Below are 22,534 nucleotides of genomic sequence, written 5' to 3'. Positions count from 1 at the left end.
TGTGAAATGCTGTATGAGCTCACCTGTATAGCATTCGGGAAATTGAACACATTCTAGGAATTGTTGTGCATACCCGTCATATTTTCACATTTAGCTTAATAAAATTTATATGAATAAAAGTGTATATAAAATAAAACCATATGGGTGCGCTCCCATCAATTATCAAGTTATGACTATGATAGTTAGAGTTGGTGACCATTCCAAGTTGTTTGACATTGTTGCTCCTTGTCACCAACGCATGTCCTATGGGGTCCAAATCTCTAGATGTACTGTTTTTACAGCTCTGGAAGAAATTAAAAGACCATTGCAAAACTATCATTTACTCTGGTTTTACTATCTATAGGTATGTTTAGGAGTAAAACGAACATTTTCGTTCTATTCTATAAACGGACAACCATTCTTACAAATTTTAAGTAAAAGTAGTCATTTAAGCATTTATTTGCAAAAATGGTCAGAATGAGAAAATAAACTATGCAGTGTTTTCAGACTTCATATAATGCAAAGAAAACAAGTTCATATACATTTTTAAACACAACAGTAATGTTTTAACTTCGGAAGAGTTCAGAAATCAGTATTTGGTGCCCTGATTTCCAATCACAGCTTTCATGCGTTTTGACATGCTCTCCACCCGTCTTTCACATTGCTGTTGAGTGACTTTATGCCACTCCTGGTTCTGGAAAAAAAAAAAAAAAAAAAATCAAGCAACTTGGCTTTGCTTGATGGCTTGTGACTATCTTTCTCTTGATCACATTCCATAGGTTTTCAACGGGGTTCTGGTCTTGGTATTGGACTGGCAATGATAGTGTCTTGATCTGGTGGTCCTTCATCCAAACCTTGATTGGCCAAGCTGTGTGGCATGAAGCGTTGTCCTGCTTAAAAAAAAAAAAAATACACAATCCTCAGAGTTTGGGAAAATTTTCAGAGCAGAAAGAAAAAGGCATTTTCCACGATAACCCTGTTCGTGGCTTGATTCATGTTACTATCAGAATGGTGACTGACATATTCCAGTATTACTGAAGCACCCCCGGATCATCATTGATCCTTAACCAAATTTCACAGTGGGTGCGAGACACTGTGGCTAGTAGGCCTCTCCAGGTCTCTGCCTAACCTGCAAAATGGCTTTATCAGAGAAGGTAACCTTAGTCCGTAAGGATTGGGCCATAGGCCTTTTGCAATCCTCAGCTTTGTTCTTCTTTGCTTCTCACGCATGTAGAGCTTTTTTTCTAACTTCGCATGATTTTCACCCTACCCCATGAAATCCGTTTCATACCATCCTCAACATGCACTTTGCCCCAGCTGCCATTTGACATTCTTTTTGTAGGTCACTTATTACATTCAAATGCGTTGCTGGTCATCCCACTCAGCGGAAAGTCGTTTTCAGCCTGTACCAGTCTTTAGCTTTGCTGTCCATAATGTCTACAAGTCTGAACTTGCTCATTGTGAACCACTGTCTCTTTCCTGAAATTTATTTTCTGTACCTCTTTGCCACTAAAGCCAAAAAGGAACCCTTCTTATTCTACCTAGAAACTTTTCTTTTCAACTCTTTTGGCATGGCCAATAGTTATTTTTTCAATTCCAATTACTTTTCGGTACTACTAGCACTGTTTTTGTCATCCAGCTGGTCCTGTTGCAAAAGGATATTACTGACCACTGCAATGGCTTTTATACTTTTCCTTATTAAATGAGATTTGGTTCAGGTGGCCACCTAATCAGTAACCTAATAGAACAAGGTGTTCGTATTGGAATTCAAGATACACTGTAATGGAATGGCTGCCATACACCGATATGATGACTTGAGGAAAAAAAAATGGGGTGGTCTGTTTTTTTCAGAGCTGTAGTTGTCAAAGAGACTTTAGACATTTCTAAACTCACTGTACCTTAACCCCTTAAGGACACATGACATGTGTGACATGTCCTGATTCCCTTTTATATATATATATATATATATATATATATATATATATATATACACACACACACACGCACACACAAACACACTACAGCACCCCTCACACACATACTGCACTCCTAAACACATTACGTTCCTGACACACACTAGATCCCTTACCCAACTCTGGATCATATACGCACACGAGATCCCTTTATACACTGTGAATCCTTATATACACACACTCAATAGATCTCCTACACATTCTGGGTCCTTCAAACACACACTAGACTCCTGTATACACACACACTGCGCCATCTACACACACACACACACACACACACACAACATTCCTAAAATACACACTCTGGATCCCTTATAAACAAACACACACATACTACACCCCGAAACACACTCTCTACAACCCCTACAAACACTACATCACCTATATATACACACACACTATAGCCTGTATGCACACACTTACTACATCCCCTATACACACACACATTCTCAACAGCCCCTAGCCATATATGCATTACATTACACCAAAAACACAACACTACTAAAACCGACCCTATTACACAATACCACACCACAATCAGCTCACTCTACACACACGCAACACCACAAGCAGGATCCAAACACATGCACAATACTCTTTCCTGGCCCTTTTGTCTCCTGGTATCCATTTATAGAGACACCAGAGACAAGTTGCAAGGAAACACAGTGCAAGCATGTTATTAAATTTGCTTGCACTGTGCATAACAAATACAGGGCTTTTTTTCTCATGCTAGAGCTCTTTAGCAGAGCTCTGCGCATGGTCTGCCCTGGAAGAGCATTGAACCAACATGCTCACTTTGAGAGGGGGCGTGTTTGTCATTGGTGATGATGAAACGCACCCTCTCTGCCCCGCCCCCTTCTTAGTGGGCCGCTGTGATAAAAAAATGCCCGGGCCAAATTTTTCTCCCAGTCCGGCCCTGGTTGATGGTGTAAGTGGAAAAGAGAAATTTCTATAATTTTTTGTTCGACTACCGAATTGCTCGGGTAAGGCACCGTTCGAGTTCCCAGGTTCCACTGTACTTGTAAACTTGGTTGAAGGTTGCTGCCACTAAGGAGGGTAGTGGGAAAGTCAGATTTCTGATTTGTATTTTTGGTAGGTTACATAGACAAATATTTTAAATAAATCCCTCCAGTGGCTATTGGAGTAACTAAATGACCTCCATTTGTTTAAATATACAAAGGGATTAAGGAGAGAGTGCAGAAAGTTTTTCTTTGATTTTAAATAAACCCTACATTTAAAGGCAGGCACATTTTTTTAATTTGATTTAAATATACTGTGTGTATTGTGCATGATAAACTAGAGACAGTCTCCTTATCATGCATTACATTGTGTTGCTTTGCTTGGAACACCCGTGAGAGATGGAATGCCAAAGAGGACATGTGATTTTGAAAATAGCTTGTTGGCCAAGTCCAGCTTTGGATTTAAAATTCAGGAAAGTTGTGAAGCTGTCACTATATTTAAGACTTGGCTATTCCATGAAGTTTAAAAGTGAAGTAAACATCTAGCGATCCAACTTTTGAATATCTCTGAATGCTGCACCAGAATGGTTAGTAACATACTAAAAATCACAGAAAAAAAATAAAAATAAAAAATGGAGTTTAAAGGACCACTTTTTTTTTTTTTTTTTTTTTTTTAACACTTTAATGTAAAACACTGCAGTTTTAAGAAATTGAAATGCTTACATTGCAAGGTTAAATCCTCTTCCAGTGGCCATCTATTTGACAGCAACCAGTGGCACTTCCACAGCACTGAACAAGTAAAACTTACTCTATTGATGCACAAACCCCATAGGAAAGCATTGCTTTAATGCTTCCTATGTGAAAGCTTGGATGAAAGCACATGCGGCACTCTTCGGGCATGTGCTTCAGATGCCCAGTGCTCTTCTGTGAGGAGCATCGAATTGGACAAGCGTGGAGCAGGCCATGCCTCCTTCATGATGTCACGGTAGGTGGATATGTAAGTTGGCCAAAGGAACAGGTGGTCAGGGGGGCTGTAATGAGCTAGGGAGAGTGGCACTATAGTGTTCGAAATACAGGTTTATTGTCCCTTTAATTCCATCCAAAAAAAGACCATGGCCATGTTTCAGTAGAGCCTTTATCTAAAAATAAATAAATAACAGCCCTCCTTTTTTGTGTGAAATAAAACCAACACTTACCTGAAAGCATAGACCTCCAGTGATTGTTTTAATAACAGGTGAGCTATATCATGTGAGCGCCATACAGTCCTGCAAATCAAGTCTGTGACATACTGGCAATATCATATCAGAAAATATTGAGGTCTGTGGGTACACCATGATCACTGGCTCAGCACACTATAATAAACCTGTTAACAGCACAATTACCGTTTTAAGAGAGTTACAGTGTGTGGTCAAATATAGTCTGTGGTTAAATTTATACTGAGGATATAATACTGCAGCTTCAATCTTGGTTACATTTCTGTTAAAGTTTAGGAATTGCACACCATGGATTCTATATTGAGAATGCAATGCTAAAGAAACAGAGCGTTAGGAATAAAATGTGTTTAGGTTACTGCCCCCGATAGTAAGAAATACAACAGCAGTTTTACTTAGATTTGCTCAGTCGTAGCGCCAGTCTCTGTACTGCCATACCGCCTCCATGTCTGAGACCATAAGGACGGATTATCTCAGCCAAAGCATTAAGCAAAATGCTGTGCCAATCAGATGGTCACTATTGTTTCACTCTGCTTTTTGGATGGGAGTGCCTCTGGTGGTGGTCAGAGTGACAGCCAAATGCATTTAAATCCTGCAATGTAAACCATTGCCATTTCTGCACAACAGCAATGTTTAACAATGCAGGGTTAAATTGACAGGGACATGGCATCCAGACCACCTCATCTCAATGGTGCCTATAGTGTACCTCTAACCCCTTAAGGACCAAACTTCTGGAATAAAAGGGAATCATGACATGTCACACTAAGTTGACAGTAGGCTTTCAATAAAATTCTGTCTTAAATGAACACTATAGCATTAGGTATACAAACATGTATTCCGGACACAATAGTTTTGCATCTATTTAGGCACCTGGCCCCACTCTCATTGCTTTGAAAAGGTGATTTTACTCACAACGTGTGTGTCTTGCTGACACTGGACTCTCCTCCTTGGCCAATATCATACTTTATGATCTCAGCAAATCCAATGCTATCCAATATTAAAGCAAAAGGAGGCTATTGCACATGTGCGGCAAAACGCAGGGGGAATGTTCAGCCTCTCAGTGCAGCACCTCTAGTGACTGTGAGTTACTTTCACTGGAGGTGTTTCCAGGCAGCAACATAAAAACTGCTTTTTTTATCTGAAAAGGCAGTGTTTACATTGAAACGCCTGCAGGGACAGGCTATAGATACCAGAACAATTACATTAATCTGTAGTGGTTCTGGTGACTATAGTGTCCCTTTAAATCATAATAATTAAAGTGAAACACAAGTATATACACAAACGGAGTGGGACTAAGTGTGGGAGCAATAAATGCCACAGACCACCTGAGTGGAAACCCCTTACACCACTCAAAGAAATACAAACATGAAATACATACAATGTAGTAGGTGGATCACACTTCTGAGTAAATCTGTGAAATATATAAAATAATATAGTGTAATATGTCAGTACAATTACATAAGTAGAGATGAGAGTCAGGTACTCACAAGCCTAGAGCCAAATCTCAGCATATGGCTCTCATAAATGGCGCTGTGGGAAAAAATAAAATTTTATAAAAATAAAAATAAATAAAAATGAAATATCATTTTTATTTTATTTTTATTTGCACTTATTTTTACTAATTTTACTCCATATTGGGGAGCAATAAAGTTTTCTCCTAAAAGATCCAATTCAAGTTGTGGAACCTGGATTTGTACTTAGCCGGAGCAACCAAAAGGTGATCTGGGAATAGGAAAGGGACATCCTAAAAAGTCCCACAGCGCCATCCATGAGAGCCATATGCTGAGATTTGGCTCTAGGCTTGTGAGTACCTGACTCATCTCTACTTATGCAATTGTACTGACATATTACACTATATTATTTTATATATTTTACAGATTTACTCAGAAGTGTGATCCACCTACTACATTGTATGTATTTCATGTTCATAATAATTAAAGGTTGAATATATTAAGGGATTGAACGTAAGAAAAGAAGGAACACTGCCTAGAAAGTATACATATATATATAAAAAATAATACATTTTTATTGGTGAACGAGATACAAAGTGATTATTTTGCACATTAACTCTTAAACCGTCTGTGTATGTGCATACAGAGGCATAAAGAGATGCTATGCAGAAATAAAAGGTCTAAAAGAGAGACAGACAGCACTTGAATAACAGATGTTAAAAGGTTAGCTGCTGTGACAGTTTCTCTACTGTTGCATTTTGTGGTACTTTGTTAAAGTTTGTCAGACTAAAAACGTAGATACTGTCTGCAACTGCAGTTTATGCTGAATACTTTATTCTAAATGGTGATAGATACGAATTCGATATTCAGATCGTATACTAACACCAAAAAGAATAGAACCTATAGGCAATAGGTTAAATTCTGATTTTCTTGCCAATATTCTAATCATTGGTGGATAAACCTGACCAACCACGTGAGCTGGACTCATGCATTCTACCAAAGCATTCTTTCTAGCAGTTGTGCTCATTATTAAACCCTTGAGAAACTCGACTCAAAAGGGGCAACACAATGCAAAATCCCTTTTAAAGGTTTGTTTAATTTTGAATGAAATAGTTTAGAATTGCACCTTCCAGGACAGGCACAGGTGGAAAGAGAACTTTTTCTTATCATTTGTCACAGTGCATATCATCTCTTTTTATTAATGATTCTGTTATTGTATTAGAGGACAGAGACTGGGTGCCTTGGTTAAGTGTTTTTTATTTTTATCCCTGCAGTTAAATTTAAATTGTATGTTCTTTCTTAATATCTTTTACTTTCTCAAAAGAGCAATCCTGCTTGTGTATTTTCCAAATTCCCTATTACCTGTCAGACAGTACCAATCCTGATTAATGTAAAGGCATCATGGTACAAGGATGAAAGATTCGACTAACAAAAGCAACCCCTCAGCCAATGCCATAGAACAAAGTCACAAGAATAACAGGTTTATTTGTTATCAATACAGAATCAAAGTTTTTCTCTCCCTTTCAAAATGCTATTCTGTCTCCCAAGCAGTAACAGCTTTTGAAGATGTTTTTGCTGTGTGGGTGCAGTTTGTAAACTTGTTACAAAATCTCTCTGAAGTGTAAACAGAAGTTGTTTATCAAAAAAAGACTGGATACACTGCCATAAAGCGTAAGATTAAACAGCCTTAGAAGCTTTGCATTTACAGACACCCTCTGTGCCAAAGACACCCTCAAGAGCACATGGTTAGTTACACTTTCCACTAGCCATTGGAGAATGAAAACTCAGCCCCGAAAAACTGGAATTTAGCCCTGGCCAGCGTGCCAAAGGGCCTCCAGGCTTGCAGTAGTTGAGTGTCGGGATTAGAAGTTGATCCAACACGCAGTACTGTGTCACACCTAGGACTAAGGATAACTTATAACCGGACCTTAGTCAAAACACTAGCCACAGTCAGGGACCCAAAATCAGACACAAAGATGAGGGAAAGCCAAAAGTCAAGGATACCAGATATCAGGGAAGTCAAAACAAGGCCAAAGTCAAATACCAGAAAATCAATATCAGGAACGCACTCTCTGATAACCATAGGCATGAAACCACGACAGGGCAATGAGCAAAAGGAAAATTGGGCTTAAATACCCCTCCTGTGGATCCGATTGGCTGTAACCGGCCTTTGACCACAAAGGCAATTACAAGGTGTGCATGATTGCTGCTCAGCACAAATCCTCCTGTGGATTTGATTTGCCTTTGACCCCAAAAGTAATTACCAGGTTTCCATGTGCATGATTGCTGCTTGGCACAACCTTTCCTGTCAGGACAGTAAATGCCATTAACCACATGTTTATGTGCGGATGAATATGTGACATTGAGTAACTTTTAGACCAGAATGGTAGTTTAGGTCTTGAATGTTTTAGCCCCGTGTATTGTAATAATTTAGCAATCCCCTTTTCACATGTAATGTAATATACACAACAATGGCAGCTGGTGAAGTTTAAAAATTGTGGGGTACCAGACTGCACACCCTCTTTGGAAATTGCACCTCCTGATGTATTGGACTCATGTGAAATATTAAAATAGCTGTCAAAATAAAATATCATAGCGAACTTAATTATGGATCCCCAAACCAGGAGTTGAAAACACTGCACTAACTCCCCTCCTCCCCCACCCCCCCTGCTTTTATAGGGGGATATTTACTGAGACATTGTATTAGAGGCTTTCGGTCTATCCTATACTGAACAGTGAGAAGAAATTCTCAATAGTAAATATTACAAAAAAAAAAAAAAATCTGACCAGGGTCTCTATATAAGTCACTATTATAGGGGCAGACTGTGTGAGAAGTGAATCAGATGAAAATACAGTGTCAAAGAGGCATTTTAGGAAAGTAAATCTAGGTAGGATTAACGTGCCCTGATCACATTATCAGCCAATTAGCTACAATTGTGTAATAGCATAAAGACAATGTAAAAGGCTAAGAGGTCAAAGTCAGTAAATTATGTTTGCAGTGCCTGAATGAGCACATTAAGATTCATTATTCAGTTAAGCAAGCTGTGAATAGGAAAGGTACAGTTTGTAAAGATTTTCCATTCGTTTCTGTCCTCCTTCGGCTGACTATTTTAAAGTCGTGTGAAGACCCGAGTAATCAAGGGTAGCTGGTACAGTGCCCTCACCCCTTCCAGACCTCAGGACTCCAATGTGTCTGAATTTAGGATTAGGTTATTTGTGGAAAACTGATTAACATTCCCTTTTCTGGCCATAGACAAACAGTGGATTTAAGAAAAAAAATCCTGTGAATGACAAACAGACCAACATTTAAGTATGCATCGAGTCCAAGATTGTTCTGACAAACATTTCCAGCAAATTGAAGGAATAAAACAAAAAACATAAATGAAGATTTTGCAATGCAAAGAGCAGGTGCTCTTCTGGGGCAAAGTGCAAAATAAGAAGCAATAACCATAGACACCATTAGAATGCCTCAATATTTAACACTGCATGTTTTGAGTTTATAAATAACTCCCAGTGTTCCCCAATGAAGGCATCCTTCTTCTGCAACATGGAATCTTTAAATGGACAAGAGGTCAGGTTAAAACTAAACATTGAACTTTTCAAATATATCTTTATAAGCCAAACGGACAACACAATGTATACATGATTTTAAACTCTATAGCAGGGTTAGGCAATCTTCAGCACTCCAAATGTTGTGTACTACGTCTCCCATAATGCTTACAGACATCATACCAGCAAAGCATCAAAGGGCTGTAGTCCACATCATCTGGAGTGCACTGGCAGGTGCACTTTAAATTGATCCTAAAGCATGAATCCAGCTCAGGACAGCTTTTATAATTACCGGAGATGATGTAACTGTCTACTTAGTAGAAAAAGGTTTTTACTCCTGTTATAATTGCACATTGACAAGCAAGGCTACAGAAGCCATCATGTGTATCATTTTATAGGGTCAGTTTAAGCTACCTACCAATTCTACATCACCGTAAAAGGTAATGGTGTAGAGCAGGGGCACTCTGGAGGTTGTGGACATCTCTTCTAACGCTGGCAAAACATGAGGAGAGATTTAGTTCACAACATCTGGAGTTCCAAAAAGTTGCCTACCCCCGGTGTAGAGAGCTTGCTGCTCAGTAGGAATTCGAACCACAGTGGTTTGTAAAAATCACACACTCTCACACACAACTCCAAGTTTATAGATTGTATTGCCAGACCACAAGCCTAAAAAGCAGCAACTGGAGTGACATCTGTAACAAGCTAAATTGAGAGGGGACACAAAGAAATGTGTAGCAGTGCTATGTCTGAGTATGTTATTCGGAAAATATACTAAGAACATTTCAGAAATTCGTGGAACTCAATATGGAAGCAATTATGTTACATAACTAATGGATCTTTAATCTGAAAGAAGCTATTGTTCAAAGAGCATTAGCATTGGAGGTGTTCCACTCAAACATCTGTATATCAACCTGGGTTTTCTAAGTAACAGCTTTTTATGATAACCAAACTTCCTATGGTGCAATAAGTACATTCTCTCCTATAAAAAGAATTGCCAAGAAATCCTTCAGAATAAGACCAAACCACATTGTGCTGCCTCCTACATTGACAAATACAGATTTCATTATTATTATATGTATGCCACGGTTCTTATTGGTGGCAGTAAGATCATGTGATCCTTAAAGGGACACTATAGTCACCAGAACACCTATAGATTAATGTATTTGTTCTGAGGAGTATAGTCAGTCCCTGCAGGCTTTTTCTGGTAAACACTTTTTTTTAGAGAAAAGGCACTGTTTACTTTACAGCCTAGGAACACCTCTAGTGGCCACTCTTCAGACTGCCACTGGAGGTACGTCCTGGGGCTGTGCTGACATTTAGCATCTCCACACTCTGCACGGTGATGCTGAACGTTACCCATAGAGATGCATTGGTTCAATGCATCTCTAAGAGGAGATGCGTATTGGCCTGGATGGTATTTGGCTCTGGCCCCTGGGGGTGGGGCAGGGGGGCTATCTCAGCCAATGCAATGCTTTCCTATTGAAAAGCATTGTGATTGGCGGAGATCACCAGTTCTGATAATGTAAGCCAAGGAGGAGGATAGAGGCAGTAGGCAACTGATCTGTCCTCATGTGAATTCTTGTTAAATGAAACCAAAATGATCAAACCAGTTATTTATAATACTCTTTAGAAAAAGAGGCAGGCACTGGCAATTTTGAATAAATACTTAGCCCCCCAAATAGCCCATCAATTTTAATAGAGGTACTTAAATAGAGTCATAATTCTTTAAAGGGACACTGTAGTCACCCAGACAACTTCAGCTAATTGAAGTGGTCTGGGTGCTGTGACCCTTTTGCACTTAGTGCTGCATTGTTAAACATTGCCATTCCAGAAAACTGCAATGATTACATTGCGGCTCTTAGTCTGCCCTCTATGGCACACCAGGGGCGCTTCCGGATTCCCAACGGACTTTTGGTTCGTTATCTGATGCTGGACGACCTCACATTCAATAATGCTTTTCTATGGGAAGGTCTACTGCGCATGCGCGGCAATGGCAGTGGGGTTTTATCCCCTTCAGCCCTATGGGGGGGTTGGGGTGGGGCGCGATGGAGGGGGGGGACACACACACCTATTAGCCCTATAATGCCAGGAAAATGGCTTTGTTTTCCTGGCACTATAGATCCCTTCAATTTATTACCAATTTTGTTTCATTGCAAAAGAGAGCCTCTTATGCAAAACTGCATTGCACACAGGGGTGTTTATCTATAAGCCAGCATAATATTTGAAAGCCTAGATGTGATACAATAGAATTCATAAGTGCTAACCCATACATTTAAAGCACTGAACAATTCCAGCCCCTCTTATATCTCTTCACTGATCCAGAGGTATGCCCCTCCTCATACCCTCCGCTCTGCCCGCGACCACCTCCTGACTGCTGCTCGCACCCGTACGGCCAACTCACGCTTGCAGGACCTCTCACGGGCGGCTCCTCTCCTATGGAATAACTTGCCTACTGCCATCAGACTCTCCCCTAGTCTTCAATCATTTAAGAAGGGCCTTAAAACCCATCTCTTCAGGAAAGCGTATGGCCTCCCAGAGTAATCTCTACCTTACATACCTGTCTCTTGCTCTCCTATGGGATAGTGCTTTGCTCTCTCCTCCAGCTCTGCTTCACTCCTACTTGATATTTCCTATCCTAATGTTTCTAATACCCCACCTCCTATAGACTGTAAGCTCATTTGAGCAGGGTCCTCTTCAACCTATTATTCCTGTAAGTTTTCTTGTAATTGTCTTATTTATTGTTACATCCCCCCTCTCAAAATATTGTAAAGCGCTACGGAATCTGTTGGCGCTATATAAATGGCAATAATAATAATAATAATAATAATAATGATTTTTTTTTTTTTTTTTTTAAAGCCTGCAAGCTGTAAAGCAAGTGTCATATCAGGATCATATGCTAGCTGGAAAATTGTGAAAAAAAACAAAACAAAAACAGATTTTATAAAGTACCACCTAATTATTTAACAATACTTGATTAAAAGGATTCTATAGTGCCGGGAAAACCACTTCAGATTTCTAAGGTCCCCCCCTCCCGCGGCTAAAACCCCTTCAGTCACTTCCCTGAATCCAGCGCCAATGTCCCTCGGTTCTGAGTCAGGCAACACCCGCGCTCTACCCCGCCGATGTGGGAGACCTAATGCGCATTCATCAATGCTTTCCTACGGGGAAAAAATCTGATGCTGGAGGTCCTCATGCAGAGCGTGAGGACTTCCAGCTTCAGATAACTGACCAAAGTTCCGTTTCGATTCCAGAAGCCCTCTAGTGGCTGTCTGGTAGACAGTCACTGAGGGCAGACTTAGAACTTCAATGTAAACATTGCAGTCTCTGGAACTGCAATGTTTTACATTACAGAACTAAGTGCAAAATGGACAGCACCCAGACCACTTCAATTAGCTGAAGTTGCCTGGGTGCCTACAGTGTCCCTTTAACCCCTTAAGGACTGAACTTCTGGAATAAAAGGGAATCATGACATGTCACACATGTCATGTGTCCTTAAGGGGTTAAGGACTGATTTTTAGCCAATTCTCTCAACGTGGTCAGATGCACAGCACTAATCTAAAAAAGCAGACCTGTTCCACCCATGTTATTTATTAAAGTCATAGAACCTTTTGGCGTTTTCGAATATAGTCACAGATTTCGATAATACCTTAAACATCTCATTACAAGTCGCATTGCTACACGTTTGAGCTTGAATGCATTACAACATCGATAAGCTGCAACAGTTCAGGTAAGAGTCACTGCTGTTTATACATGCAGTATGACTTGTTCCAACATTTCTAAATCTGCAACCTGCTTTATCAGAACGGCCACAGATAAAAACAGCATATAAACTTACACAGGTGGCCCTGGACAGTCACACATCCACATATACAGGGATCTGTGGTTTAGACCAGTGGTTCTCAAAATTAGTGGTTACATCTTAAGAGCAGATTGCCAGAACTACTGGTTGTAAACTATACGAAGAACTGTTTGACTAGTCTTTATACAAGTTCAGTGCCCATTTACAAACAGCCCTGTGCTCACAGGGAACAAACTGGATTTTATTAAGATTTGATAATTCAACATAAAATATATGTCTACAGATTTTTTTATACTTCCCACTAATGTTAACGAAAAAGGAGGATGCTGGCAGAAAGGTCACAGAACTATCCACGAGGGCCCCAGTAACATTATCAAGAAATTATGGATAAGCAGTTATTACACCGAAATGAAATTATTTCACTTCCTAAATATCTTACATGATAAAATGAAAACACACGACTGGCAGAAAAATTACTAGTTGAATATAAAACCATGTGGCCCGAGGCTTCTCGATTCTAGCCTCGAACTCCAGTAGGAAATAAGGGATAAGGTGCTAGACTAGACAATTTGTGGTTAAATCATTCGTTAATGGTTTAATCACTTGAGGTAGGACAGCGTCAGAGGCCACCTGACACCATAACAACTTCATTTGGATGAAGTTGTCATGATTACTGGTGGGTTTCCTTTAATGAAATATTGATTTGCCAGGTATGCATGGTAATAAAGATGGGTCTATATGCCTTACACCATCAATTAATATGACAACATATCATATAAAAATATTATACACATTTATAGCTTTATACATACATTTTGTTCGGCCAGTAGTATCACTTACCAATCCTGCAATGGGTGTTGGAAGCCTGTTGATCTTTTTTACAAGTCCTGGTTTTATTGCATTTAACAACCTATAAAGTAAAACACCATTGTTTAATCTTTTTAGCACGTTATGTTTACCAAAGTAATCCAAAAGTATTTCAGTTCAAGATTTCTTTAAACTTTATTTTATAATCCAAGTAAACTATTGTGTCCTGACCTCACCTTCCGAATGAGTTTCACCTCTACAGAACAAGTTTAAAACGCAATGATTTCAAAATATTCATGAAAACATAATGCACAAGAGTCCACAATATAAAGGGGGTATTTGGCTAAACAATCCTAAAGACAAGACATGTGGATTTATTATTTTTTTTTTATTCTTTATTTTTGCAGTGCGGGTTGTCACAGACTAGTTTGTGATGCCATGACAGCATCAACAGACATTCAGTATCATACATATACATATTGGTACAAAGGCATATCATGTAAATACGTTGCACTATTTTTAAGGAAAATTAAAGTAAAACAAGATAAGATAGATTAAGCATGAGCTAAGGCACCACATTTTTAAGATAAATGGATGAACTCTTGTTAACTTATGCCTACTAGGTAATGCTAGATAAAACATGCAAGACAAAATAGAAAACCTAGTATCGGATATGGTAGATAAGATAGATCACAGAACCGTGCCAAAGCAGCAAAAACAGAAACAATAAGCAAAACTAGGCCACACAAGGTTACCACACCAACCGGCACCAATTTTCCATGGACCCAGCATCTTGGAGTGCTAAAGTCCTTCCCTTTCAGTGGTCTGCTCAGGGGCCTGGATCGAGCTTGGCATCTCCAAAGCCTCCAGACATGTGGATTTTTATTGACCTCACCTTGAACACATTTTCATCAAGGACTCCCCAACACATTCCACTACCATGTAAAATAAACAGTAAATCACCAACTAGTATAAAGTGCCTGAAGGTTCAAGGCAACTTTTTGTATACAACAAAAAAGCAACAATTTATGCTTACAATAGATCTAGTTAATATATATTTCTTCGTAAAAAAAAAAAAAACTTTGTAAAAGTGGTAAAGTAGCGAAGGAATGTAAGGAAAATGTGCAAAAATATCTAGTGCACATCATGACCAATGCGGAGAATTGAGACACATTTATTCTAAAATAAAGGAAACTAGTGTTGTGGATTAAAAGAACGGGAATATTTCAGTGGTTTAGAAATTAGAGAAGAAACATACATTCACAAAAGTAAACATCGTTTAGACAGATTCCAAACCCGTAGAACAATGGATCGACAGAATATAAATGGAGACTGGATAACTTCATAGTAGGAATCGATGGATTTAACACAGGTGGGGAGGAGGGCAGATGCAAAAACTGTGAGACAGTGTATTTGATTGCACTTCAAACACAGCGTCAGTGCAGAGAATTACTTGAAAGAAATAACGTGAAACTCTGGTAGTAATTTCTCAGATGAATTGGATACAGATGGAATCACGATAAAATGAGGTATGCTATAGAATTCCTAAATTCTAATATAAAGCCATAACAGATGGCGATCTAGAGTATAGATAGATAGATATACACTGCTCAGTCACAACATGAACACTACTGACAAGTGAAAAGAATAGCATTGATTATATGGTTACAATGGCACCTGCCATGGGATGGGATATATTAGGCAACAAGTGACCAGTCAATAATTAGAACTCATGTTAGAGGTTATTTTCAATATTTTATTCAAGGGTGTACTTTCTGGAAAAGTGATGGTTTCCCTTTAAAAATACACTCTCATTAAACACATTCTAAAACTCATTAAAAATGACAAACTAGAATTGCCATATATTGCAAAAAGATTGTGTTTTTTTTTTGGTGTTTTTTTAACTTGCAACTCACCATCCTTGTAGCTCTCTTACATCAGGAGAACAAACACCATGGGCATTTCATTCAACAGACAACGAGAATCAAAGTCACCAGGATTTGTATTGCTAGACCGGCTGTCGTAAAAGTGCAGTGGAAAGATATCTGCAGTATTACATGCTCCCATTAGGAATCAAGGTCACATTTAGATTCAATGAATTACATGGTACACTGATAGAAGATAATCCTACACTTAAGTCTGCTATAGGACACCAGAACAGCCCTGTAGAGGAAGGCGACACCAAGCTATGTTTGACATTAGAAGACACGGGCATGACCAGATTCCTGCTCCTGGCTACATGGGCATTACCAAACAGGTCGGATTAAACAGAACAAATAATGTAAATAGCACTAAAGTTTAAAAATAACCATTTGTTACAGCAATACACACTAAAGCAAAATTGTATAGGTGGTGGGAGACTGACGCCTAAAACAAAAACTTCAACACACGTCTATCACAACTCTAAATCGTACAGTGATTCTTAGTAATTATGTAAGACACAGTTAAATATCAGGTTCATTCATTGAAGCCTATCGAGGATTCTGCCAGCTGGTGAAGATTTGGCATGGCACGCTCCACAGATGTGGCTGGACAGGGATAAGCTATTACTTGTGATAGATATAGATCAATAATGTATATTAAAATATATATATATATATATATATATATATAAGCCAGGAGGTGCCCTCCAGCCATCTGTTGTAAATAACTGCAGTTATAAGTGAGAAAATGTGAGTAAACAGACAGGAATCTCCTTGCAGCATAACCAATGGAAGCAAGTTACTGTTGTGCATGGAGAGTTCCACTGAATTGCTAAATGAAAGCCAAGTAAAAGTGAAAACATACTTTATATTATAGAGCCTGAAACAGGAGGACTGACCTGCTGGGAATTTGTAATGTATTCACCAACATCAATTACAAATGTTCTCAGATTTCTTTTTCATTTATTTTGTGGTTACCGTACTTATTTAATGCATGGACTTCTAAGTAGCCTGCTTTTTCAAGATTCCAATAGTTAACTAGAACCGAAATGCCAGAAAAAGCATGTATATTGCAGCATCTAATTCTATTAGAACTCTAGGATTGTACAAAAGGCTTTATTTTTGAGGCGTAATGGGAACGTTCTCTATGGATGTGAGAAAAGGGGGAAAATGTTAAAGTACACGCTGAGATTAATCGTTAGGAACGTGAAGTAGCAGTCGGTACTAAGAAGTTTACAGAGCAGTCACGTTAACAGTGCTAACTGCAGAGAGCCTAGGGGAAAACGCTCACAAACATATCATTACTGTGTGCCAATTAGACAGCTGTTATTGTATTTCGGAAAATAAAACAAATACGCTGATAAGGCTCCGTCAAAAGAGTTGCGTTCTTGGATGCCGCTGCAAATCCCAAGGACTCATGAAGACATGAAACAGATAGAAGACGAATTGCAATTTTAAAAAGCTGGAAACACATTTAAGCAGCAAAGGAAGGAAGGAAATCACAAGCAACTTGTTATAAAAGGGTCCCACTGGGTACAGATCAGGAACGTAAAGGAAGAATGACTGACCTTCTACATGGAATGAAAGTGGCAAAACGAAGACCGTTTAAATATTCCAGTTCTAAAAAAGTCTGTGACAAGTCACACGCTTTGCAATATTCTAGAGCAAGCAGAGGAGATGTCTCCAAATTAAAGTCTTATCTTCAATATACACAGATTTTATTTTTTTGATGTTAAAGGACACCATCGTGATATAATGGGTTGGATCATGGCTTTGGAAGAAAATATGAAATGGGACAAGCTGCCCTTGCACCAGTTTCTGTTACACTAGTTGCTAAATACACAAAGGCCAAGACTGTTCAGTCTCCAACCCATTATTAGAAGATAAAATACGGGCAATGCCAAACACCAGAGAAAGTCTTCAGCAGAGTTTAATCCCACCAGACTGAACCCCAAAAAGATCTTTGGCAAACCCATTAGTGACAGCTACAGGTCTATACTGAATTAAAAAAAAAAAAAAAGGAAAGTATACAATAACAAGTTCATCACAATTTTGGGAGTTCCATGGCTTACTTCCCCCGCTTGAGTGTAAGTAGTCAAACTGAAATTAAACAGTATGACTTCTTAACAGAGGGCTGCAATGTGACGCTTCCCACCTCCAGACAGCTGGAAGTTCCTAAGCAGGATCTCTGTTCGTTCTCCTGAGCAAAGCCAAGGATGGACTGAGAATGTCACACAAGTATGGTCAGTAGTGGTTATGGTGCTTTCCTTTAACGGCCTTTAATGCCAGTGCTCCTAGATTGAATGTCTTACACAGATCCCTTCATGCTTATGTGGTTCCATGAACTCTGGTTAACAGAAGTATAAAATGTGTTAAAATACAACAGCTGCCAAATACCTGCCAGTCAAAAGGAAAAGAACATAATACGGCAGATACTCTTGGGAGACAAGAACCTAAATTCAATCCAATAATATCATCACGTGGGCACCTAAGAACTGGCTACTTTTCAGTCCCACCAGCATAACCATACTGTAAGACTATGGAAGCAATTACCCATGTGAGATGTGATAAACAGATTATTAAACATGTAACAATATGCTATACTTTACATACCAAGCAAATACTATAAAATATGATCAAGTTGAAGGTTAAAAGAACAGGTTCGGCCTTGTACCAGTTTTACATTTCAAATGATTACAACGTTATCTTTTCCCAAAATGACTTCATTTTTTCCAGCTTTAATTTTATCACAGTCGCAAGAACAAACTCTATATAGGGGCAAAAATGAACCATTTATTGGCAGGCAAATTGTTCCTGCAACTTGGCAAAAACAGAGGAAGGGACAGGAAAAAAAGTAAAATAAAATAAAGTTTATAGCCAAAAAATAACTATTTGCCTTATTCAGACTTTAATAACATATAGAGATATTTCTCTGTGATTCTAAATTAATACTGTATTAAAAGAGCCGTCTTATTAGGGAACTGTCACACATGACTTAATATTGTGTAGACTAATTCCTATATTCAAATAATGTTTTGTGAGGCTTGAAAAATATAATAAAATGTAAATATTAAGGTCTATTCTCTCGGTTAGGCACTTCCTTCTTAGCCCCCTGTCAATCATTGCTGTAAACTCTATCCTTTGATCAGAAATCAGAGACACGATGAGAAATTAAACCATTTCAACTCCTGTCCCCACTTGCAATGTGTGCCTGGACTGAACTGGAAGTTTATTTCTAAATAGCTTATAGACATTTGAAAATTACCTATAGTATGTCTTAACCTTGTCTCCCTGTGCTGCTCCATTTTCTTCTTGTTTTTTCGTTTTCTCCAGTGGTTTAGTTTGAGAGAAGTGAAAGTACCCCTTTAAAAGTAAACATTGACCCTGGTATAAGTAGGATGCGCACCATGTGAACTTGATGGGCGCAAGTCTCTTTTCAGCTATGTAACTATCTAATGTAACTAAATGGAATACAGTTAAAGGAATACTCCACTGCCCTAAAGCACGTCAGCTGTCTCTGGCATCTCAAGTCTATTTTCTGCAAGTGCGGACTTCAAGGCGAACAAATATTACTTTCACCCAGCACAACACCTTCACCTTTGACACCACTCGTACCATGCTGTATTCCGTGATTAGAAAAATATGTGTCATAAGGAATATATAGTCTCATGGGGGGAGGGGGGCAATAATTAACATTTATATATAAGGAGATTAAATAGTTTTTTTTTTATTTTATTTTTTTAATATATATTCGAGAAATCATAAAAACAGATTAAAAAAAAAATAGGTCCATTCCAGACCTCTTTATTTTTTACTTTTTATTTAACAATTTTTACAATGTAAAATATGGATTCCACTAGAAGATTATTTAACAACTACAAAAGAATTGATAAACAAATGATAACTTAGTCCGTTTACCGTTTCATGAATAAATACCTTGCATTTGTTCCTGCGCAGTTTGCCCAGTCTTGGTTAATGGTGGGCCCTAAACTGTAACCACTGCTTAGTGTCCTAGAGTCTTGATCCTACTATGCTTGTTTAGAGGTTTAGGTTGCCCCCCAGAAACAGATACAATGTATAAGAATAGGTGCAATCAAATTTTATGATCTAAAACCAAAAGTGGAAAAAGGTTTGAAACAGTATCTTTCAGGTTTCAAAGTCAATGCCCACTTCAATGTGATGTAAGGATTAAACTCTTCAGTTCAGGTCATCAACATTGTAGATGAGCAGTTCCAGTCAATCATCTCTCTCACAATGGACTTGACAAGCCCTGGAAGAGGTAGACACTCTCAGGGTGACATTAGCCAGAGCATCGTAATCCTCAACCTTTTTCAGACAAAACAAAGGTTTGGAAATTGAACATCCATAACAACCACACTTCTAATAAGCTGGTTGCAGATATCGGTGTCCACATTGGAAAGAAAAAGACAGACACAAATCCATGCAGGAATGACAAATACTGTGAAACACCTGCTGCTCACATGTGTATCTTCTAAGAAAGCTGCCTTTTTGGAACACGAGATGAGCACATCTACTTTTTATTAAAAAACAAAAACCTTATGTACTCTAAGCATCCTCTTTATAAAAATCTAAAATCTACAATCTGGGGGGTCGAGACTATACTGTAGTAAGTATTTGCCATCACAGACATGGCCTATACCATTTGCATATTAAACCGATCCCACCAATAATGGCCATCCAGTTCCATCTGCACGAGAGACACAGCAACACCAGATAATAGTTTATAATTCTTTGGGCTACATCTATAAAGTGTAGCTGAAACCCCCTAGGGACAATGAGAACAAAATCCTACCTGGATTACTCTTTAAACTTATGGAGACCATAATCAAATACATTAAAAGCATAAATAGAAATAGTAGAGCACAGCAAAATGGCAAAAAACATAGCAGCTTGCCCTTCAGTTAGCCCATGTTCAGGACTGAAAAATATTTCTGCTTTCTTTGCCATCACAGAAAAAGCCTATATCCATTTGCATAAAAAACTGATCCTTTCCAGATCCAAAAATGCTGACAAACTCACTGTTTTCATATTTTCTAATTTTGCAATTTGGATCTTGAAACTTCTTATGGGCAATATCAGTCTGGTATAAGTACCTGCCATAATGGCACCTGGACAGTCTTCATGGGTGGGATCATTCTGATATGAAAGTGGTATAGGGGCGGGGCCTGACCAACATGGCCGACAGACGTGCCTGTGGTGAGCTCCTCTCACAAAGCACTCCAAGCCAGGCTAAAACTAAGCTAATTCCCAAAAAAGGCAACAAAAGAGATGGTATACAGTACCTACACGACGGGGAAAGTTCAATGGTGACTCTGGAGACTCACCCACCGACCCGACGCCAAAAAACACCTCTGAGGCCTCTTGACGCAACTGCCAACCACCCCTACCTCGCAGCTCCAGACGGCAAACCTGGACAGTCTTCATGGGTGGGATCATTCTGATATGAAAGTGGTATAGGGGCGGGGCCTGACCAACATGGCCTTCAGACGTGCCTGTGGTGAGCTCCTCTCACAAAGCACTCCAAGCCAGGCTAAAACTAAGCTAATTCCCAAAAAAAGGCAACAAAAGAGATGGTATACAGTACCTACACGACGGGGAAAGTTCAATGGTGATTCTGGAGACTCACCCACCGAGCCGACGCCAAAAGACACCTCTGAGGCCTCTTGACGCAACTGCCAACCACCCCTACCTCGCAGCTCCAGACGGCAAACAATTCGAAGACCAGACCCACCGAGTCGGCGGGCCCAGCTACACGCCCGGACGGCGCTGTGGTCTGCACCGCATACTCTTCTTCTGAGCTGGGCATTAACTCGGAGATACCCCTCCAGCGCCAGCCGTACACCCGGGGAGGCATCCGCAATGCAGAGAAATCCCGGGCCCACGACCCTCGGAAAGGGACCGACGGCAGGAAGGCGTGAGTGCCCCTTAAAGCCTCAGGCCGAAGACAGACGGCACGCGGACACCGCGGATCCGGGAAACAACCAGCACACAGGTCAGCCAAACGATCCCCTGCACTAGAGGACATGCCCAACGAAAGCGCCGCTGACCCTTGCACACTCACGGGACAGACTGGGACTGCCCTCGAGACCCGAACCTACGTTCCCATGCCACACAGGCCTACTCGGTAGCTATCTCCTCTTCAGAGCACAGTGGTCGCCACACAGGATGGGGATAGGATAAAGACGCTGCCCTGGGATATGGCCTGATGTCCCGAGCGGCTGCCCTGACATCTTAAGTACCCACTGACTTCCTTTTACGGACTCCTGTGTTTGATCTGCTCCCAAGTCTACGTGCTTCTGTTTTGTTTGCAGTATTAGAACCAAAGACATTGCTGGACTCCCAACCGCGGACATGCTTAACACGTGGCCCACGGGTAACTACTAGCAGCTCTCAGCTATTCTGTATAACCTACCCGGGTATAACGACTTGCCTCTAACTGATGCCTCCATAGCAGCCTACGTTTGTTCCATCATTTATGTTGTTGCCTTGAGCTGCATGTCTGGGACTTGGCCTACTGCATAATTGCCACTAAGCATGTTGACCACTTTGTATTGAGTTCACTTAATTTGAATGTTTGCTAGCTTACTGTACTGGGAATACTAGTATTAGCCAACACACAGTCATGCCAAACTTATGCTGGCTCCCCAAACGCCCGCATGGCCAATGCTATCTCTGTGGTATGGAACAGAATTTTTTTTTTTTAAATCCTTTAGAAACAGCCGATATTCATCAGCATCATTTCAAATAAAGGCAAATGATGGCCAAAAAACACTAACCACATTAAAAAAAAAACCACAAACAATAAAAACAAAAAACCTTGATAAATTATTCAGAATGTTTCCACATAAACACGGTTAAAGATT

The 22,534-nt window shown here is 39.6% G+C and overlaps 1 protein-coding gene across 4 annotated transcripts in view; it reads right to left on the bottom strand.

Moving 5' to 3' along the window:
* The window catches only part of LIMCH1 (LIM and calponin homology domains 1), a 245,787-nt gene that overhangs the window by 109,868 nt on the left and 113,385 nt on the right, over positions 1 to 22,534 (bottom strand). For all 4 annotated transcript variants that reach the window (XM_063457904.1, XM_063457907.1, XM_063457908.1 and 1 more), the window contains exon 3: positions 13,762 to 13,831. In XM_063457904.1, coding sequence (XP_063313974.1) covers positions 13,762 to 13,831 — 70 coding nt within the window. The remainder of the gene's footprint in view (positions 1 to 13,761; positions 13,832 to 22,534) is intronic.

The sequence above is a fragment of the Pelobates fuscus genome, chromosome 6 (assembly GCF_036172605.1).
Source record: "Pelobates fuscus isolate aPelFus1 chromosome 6, aPelFus1.pri, whole genome shotgun sequence".
Lineage (NCBI taxonomy): Eukaryota > Metazoa > Chordata > Amphibia > Anura > Pelobatidae > Pelobates > Pelobates fuscus.
Note: the sequence above shows the minus strand (reverse complement) of the source record. Positions and strands in the feature narration are given on the sequence as shown.